The sequence below is a fragment of the Pan paniscus genome, chromosome 2 (genome assembly GCF_029289425.2).
Source record: "Pan paniscus chromosome 2, NHGRI_mPanPan1-v2.0_pri, whole genome shotgun sequence".
NCBI classification, from domain to species: Eukaryota; Metazoa; Chordata; class Mammalia; order Primates; family Hominidae; genus Pan; species Pan paniscus.
Window position 1 is genome coordinate 9,855,819 of NC_085926.1, and position 6,000 is coordinate 9,861,818.

Here is a 6,000-nt window from a genome sequence, read left to right on the forward strand (position 1 = left end):
GTCACCCAGGCTAGAGTGCAGTGGCCCGATCTCGACTCACTGCAACTTCCACCTCCCAGGTTCAAGCGATTCCCCTGCCTTAGCCTCCTGAGTAGCTGGAATTACAGGTGCGGTGCCCGCCACCACACCCAGCTAATTTTTTGTGTTTAAGTGACGGGGTTTCACCATGTCGCCCAGGCTGGTCTCGAACTCCTGAGCTCAGGCAATCCGCCCGCCTTGGCCTCCCAAAGTGCTAGGATTACAGACGTGAGCCACTGTGCCCGGCCACTAATGTGTTTTTTTGCTTGCTCTGTCATCCAGGCTGGAGTGCAGTGGCACAATCAGCTCACTGCAGCCTCAACCTCCCAGGCTCAAACGATCCTCCCACTTCAGTCTCCTGAGTAGCTGGGACTACAGGTGTGCACCACCATACCTGGCTTTTTTTTTTTTTTTTTTTAAGATATGGGGTCTCACGATGTTGCCCAGGCTGGTCTCAAACTCCTGGGCTCAAGATAAGAAAATAAAAATAACAAAATAATTTTTTAAAAATCAGACTCCTGGGCTTAAGGGATTCTCCCGCCTACTTCAGCCTCCCAGAGTGCTGGGATTAAAGGCCGCACGGGGCCTTTGACAGACACTTCTTTTTTTTTTTTCCTTTGAGATGGAGTCTCGCTCTGTCACCCAGGCTGGAGTTCAGTGGCACGATCTTGGCTCACTGCAACCTCTGCCTCCTGGGTTCAAGCAATTCTCCTGCCCCAGCCTCCCAAGTAGCTGAGACTACAGGCATGCACCATCATACCTGCCTAATTTTTTGTATTTTTTAGTAGAGACGGGGTTTCACCATGTTGACCAGGCTGGTCTCAAACTCCCGACCTCAGGTGATCCACCTGCCTCAGCCTCCCAAAGTGTTGGGATTACAGGTGTGAGCCACCGTGCCCGGCCTTTGATGGACACTTTCTAATAGGCTTTTTCATCCAGCATTACACACCCCTATGAGGAAGGCAGGGTGGGTTGGGGCCCTGCCTTACAGATGAGGACACAGTGGCTGTTGTGGTTCTTTGTGTCCCTTAAAGGCATGCCAAAAGCTATGGGTGGGCTCAGAATGCCCCAGAAGGAAGTCAGATAACTGAAAAGAACACTTGCACTGGTCACAGGAAAACCAGCCTGAGCTGCCAGCAGCCTCTGGGAGGTGTTGGGATGGCCTGCCTCTGGTTTCCATGCGGGTCCTGACCCAGAGAGCAGGCCCCAGGGGAGTGGGGGTCAGCAGAGGCAGGATGGGGCCCGGTTCGCTTGTGAGGGAGTGCTGGGAGGGTGGAGTCTCACTCTTGAGGCACAGAGCTCAGCCAGAGGAAGAGGGGATGCAGGGATCAAGCCTCAGGCCCTGGGGCCTGAGGTGTGAGAGCTGCCTTTGATGGTTGAAGCCAGCCTTCCCAGGCCAGGCCAGGCCAGGCTGCTCTCTCTCCCCGAGGATACATTTCTTGCTCTGTTATCAGCCCTGAGCTCTGAGAGAAGGGACTTTCTTTTTTTTTTTTTTGAGACAGAGTCTTGCTCTGTTGCCCAGGCTGGAGTACAATGGCGTGATCTCGGCTCGCTACAACCTCTGCCTTCTGGGTTGAAGCAATTCTCTAGCTGCAGCCTCCCAAGTAACGGAGATTACAGGCGCCTGCCACCACACCCTGCTAATTTTTGTATTTTCAGTAGAGAAAGGGGTTCACCATGTTGACCAAGCTGGTCTTGAACTCCTGGCCTCAAGTTATCCACCCGACTCGGCCTCCTAAAGTGCTGGGATTACTGTCATGAGCCACTGCACCTGGCCAGGAGGGACTTTCTTAAGAAGGTCACAAGAGGACTCAGCACCTGCCAACTCCCAAGTAGAGCCTGGGCAGGGGTGGGAGGTGTCCCCGGGGACCCCAGTGCATGAGAGCCCTGTGCCTGCACGGCCCTCCACCAGGAGGCCAGGCCTCAGAGGCAGGCCAGCATTGGAGCCACTTACCACATGAACGAATGTCTGTGTCCCCCCAAACTCATGTGTTGACACCTCATCCCCAAGGTGATGGCATCTGGAGGTGGCATCTTTGGGAGGTGATGGGGTCATGAGGGTGGGGCCCTTGTGGTTGGGATTAGCGCCCTTATACAAGAGGCCCCAGAGAGCTCTCTCGCCCCTTCCGCCATGTGACCACAGTGGGAAGATGGCAGGCATGACCCAGAAAGTGGGCCCTCACCAGACACCCTGTATGCCAGCTGATCTTGGACTGCCAGCCTCCAGAACTGTGAACATTATATTGCTGTTGTTAGAGAGACCCAGTTTACAGTATTTTGTCACAGCAGCCCCAACAGACTAAGACGTATGACTGCGAGCTCTGAAAATGCAGCCAACACCACATGTTGGAATCATGATATTTGGGATGTGTTGGGGTAAACCACATGCATTAGTAAAATAAACTGTTCAACACCTGTGAAAAGGAGAGAAAAATATAAATAAATGAAATAAACTATTACTTTCTGAAGGGGTGGGTTGTCCCTCCACACCTGTGGGTGTTTCTTGTTAGGTGGAACGAGAGACTTGGAAAAGAAAAAGACACAGAGACAAAGTATAGAGAAAGAAATAAGGGGGCCCAGGGGACCAGCGTTCAGCATATGGAGGATCCCGCCAGCCTCTGAGTTCCCTTAGTATTTATTGATCATTCTTGGGTGTTTCTCGGAGAGGGGGATGTGGCAGGGTCATAGGATAATAGTGGAGAGAAGGTCAGCAGATAAACACGTGAACAAAGGTCTCTGCATCATAGGCAAGGTAAAGAATTAAGTGCTGCGCTTTAGATATGCATCCACATAAACATCTCAGTGCCTTACAGAGCAGTGTTGTTGCCCGCATGTCCCACCTCCAGCCCTAAGGCGGTTTTCCCCTATCTCAGTAGATGGAATATACAATCGGGTTTTACACCGAGACATTCCATTGCCCAGGGGACATTCCATTGCCCAGGGACGGGCAGGAGACAGATGCCTTCCTCTTGTCTCAACTGCAAAGAGGCATTCCTTCCTCTTTTACTAATCCTCCTCAGCACAGACCCTTTACGGGTGTCGGGCTGGGGGACGGTCAGGTCTTTCCCTTCCCACGAGGCCATATTTCAGACTATCACATGGGGAGAAACCTTGGACAATACCTGGCTTTCCTAGACAGAGGTCCCTGCAGCCTTCCGCAGTGTTTGTGTCCCTGGGTACTTGAGATTAGGGAGTGGTGATGACTCTTAACGAGCATGCTGCCTTCAAGCATCTGTTGAACAAAGCACACCCTGCACAGCCCTTAATCCATTTAACCCTGAGTTGACACAGCACATGTCTCAGGGAGCACAGGGTTGGGGATAAGGTTACAGATTAAAATGGAGTCTCATGTCTACTTTCTATACAGACACATTAACAATCTGATCTCTCTTTCTTTTCCCCACAACCAAGGGCCCAGCTCCTAACATGCAGGTGTCACCAGAGAGAGATGCACCACTGTGCCCAGCACCATAGCTCTGGCTCAGAGAGTTTGCCTGAGAAAGCAGCAGACAGAAAACAGAAGGTGCGAGTTGCTCCTGAAGGAACTGACTTCATGTGCAACAGAGCTCGGAGAAGTCCAAGGCTAAGCACACTCTCCAGAACAGTGGAGGTTGTGCTGAAAGGCAACTGGGAGGCGACGGAGAGCCTGGGAGGTGCAGGCTACACTGGAGGCCAGCAAGTCTGCCAGAGAGAAACAAAAAAAGACAGCTGGGAAGAGCTCTCCTGGGGTCAGAACAAAGCTTAATATCTTCTTTGACAAAGAACGTAACATCGAAATAGCCAATAATGGGTTTAGTTCAACATTTGCAAAGAGAGACAACATTGAAAAGAGAACGTTTAATGGGACTCTCCCTTATGCAGGCCCAGAACTCTTCCTGGGCCATGGGTACCAATGCCCTGCCATCAACGTTTGGAGCCTTGGCATCATCGTATGCAAAATGGTGGCTGGGGCCCTGCCATTTTATGAGCAGAACTGTAAGGATATACTGAAAAAAAAAAATTAAAATAGTATGCTACTTTTTTATTCATTTTATGGAAAAAAATATTTAAAAATTCTTCACACTCAACCCCAGGGAGCAGCTCCCACTGGACCAGCTGTTGAGGAACTCCTGGGTCAATAGCGACCAGAAGACGTGATTCAAGCCATACAGAGAGCCACTCCTGGACTACCCAGGCCCCCCAACAACCCAGCTCATAGTGGCCATGGGATTCTAGGAAGAGCATATCGAGGAAGTGATATTAAAAAAATATATGATCATCCCATGGCCACCTACCTAATCATGGAGTTCAGAAAAGTGCAGAGGAGAAAGGGCTCCAACATCGGAGCACAATCCCTCCCTCCCGGGGATCCCATCTGTCCTTCCCCATCTGCCACAGTTAAGTCAACCTTCCCTGTCCAAACCAGAGGAGGACTCAAAACCAGCCGACCTTTCCCACTTTCTAATTCACAGAAGCATGAACACCATCCTGGGAGTCAGGGCAGAACCCTACTTGGCCTGGAGATGAAGCCAGCCATTCCCAGCAAAGCCCCCCAGCATAAGCCTGTGGCTTCACGCTCCCCAGAGCACCAGCAGCCATGGGGAAAACCTGAAGGATCCTTGTCTCTGGGAACCCACTGGGAAGTCGGCTCGCTCCATGTGGAAGACCCAGAAGAGGTGGCTTGGTCTGAGGGAACCCCCGGGAAGCTGGATGGTATAACCTCAATCTCTGTGACTAAAAGGAGCCATGGCTGCCATGGGCAAAAGATGTTTCAGTTTCATGCTGCAATTATGTTGTTTCTGACTAGCACAAAAAAGTCAAAGGGAGAAATAAGGCAGCACCAGTGAACCCAATGGACAGCTGGGCCCAGACAAAAACCAAGTGGGTGGGGCAGTCAAGCTACACTTCCTGTGTTTTATTACATTTATTATGTTCTTCTTAATATTATTTTAATTGGCAAATCATGCTTGTATTCATTTATAAGATACAGTGTGGGGATTAGATAGATGTGTACCCCATGGAATGACAAAATCACACTACATAGTATCTGCATCACCTCAGAAAGACACATTCCACGTGGTGTCCCTGAAGTGTCCATCTAAAAAAGTCGACCTCATAGAAATAGCGAGTGGGTCGATGGTGAACGATGGCTGGGAGTGGTGTGTAGAGGGGTGGCAGAGGGAAGAAATGGGGGCTTGTCGGTCAAAAAACCAAGTCTCAGTTGGAAAGGAGGAAGAGGTTTTGACATCTAGTGCACAGCAGGGTGACCAGAGTCAATGAGAATGTGTTGCATATGGCAAAACACCTGAGAGGGTCCATGTCGAATCCTGGCATTCAGAATGGAGAAAATAAAGGCCCTGAGGTTCAAGAACATTAAAAACCTTGTGACAGGTTGATCACGTGTAGACTTCAACGGCTGTGGGTGAGAACTGGGCAAGATGCCAATGCTGCCATTTGCCCAGCACATCTGGCCCAGAGGCATTCAGCAGAGGACGCAGATGTCCAAGCTGCTACCAGAGTCAGTGGAACAGGATTCAAAAGTCAAGAGGGCATCTGGCAACCCTGTGGCCTCCAAAGGCCTATCAAAAGCTATAGGTGAGCTGAAGGGCAGCCTGGAGACTCCTGGAGACCAGAGGGCCCCTCCACCCCACCTGGCCTGGAGCACCATCTCTTCCCCCTGTCTGTCCCCTGCTTCCTCTGTCCTGCCACCTCCCCCTTCCTCCACCCTCAGCTCCCTGCCGTCCTCTCTCCACCTTTCCAAGGCAGACGCAGCTTGCTGCTCTGCTGTCCTGAGGCCCCACTAAGACTGTGGTTTCTGGTCCCTGCTGACCTCTGGGACTTGATTTCCCTGGCCTTTTGCCCCACCTCCTTTCTGTTTGTCCCAGCCCCACCCCCAACTCCCTCTCCCCCAGCTCCTCCTCTGCCATTCCTAATCCCCTCATCCTGATTGCTTTTTTGCTACATTTTCTCTAGCTAAATCATCTTTTATTTACTTGCTAATAA

The 6,000-nt window shown here is 51.0% G+C and overlaps 1 protein-coding gene across 1 annotated transcript in view; it reads left to right on the plus strand.

Moving 5' to 3' along the window:
- The window catches only part of TTLL3 (tubulin tyrosine ligase like 3), a 42,513-nt gene extending 37,555 nt beyond the window's left edge, over positions 1 to 4,958 (plus strand). The window contains exon 12 of the mRNA XM_063602124.1: positions 3,430 to 4,958. Within this exon, the coding sequence (XP_063458194.1) occupies positions 3,430 to 3,492 (63 nt within the window). The 3' untranslated portion in view covers positions 3,493 to 4,958. The remainder of the gene's footprint in view (positions 1 to 3,429) is intronic.
- The last annotated feature ends 1,042 nt before the right edge of the window (positions 4,959 to 6,000 follow it).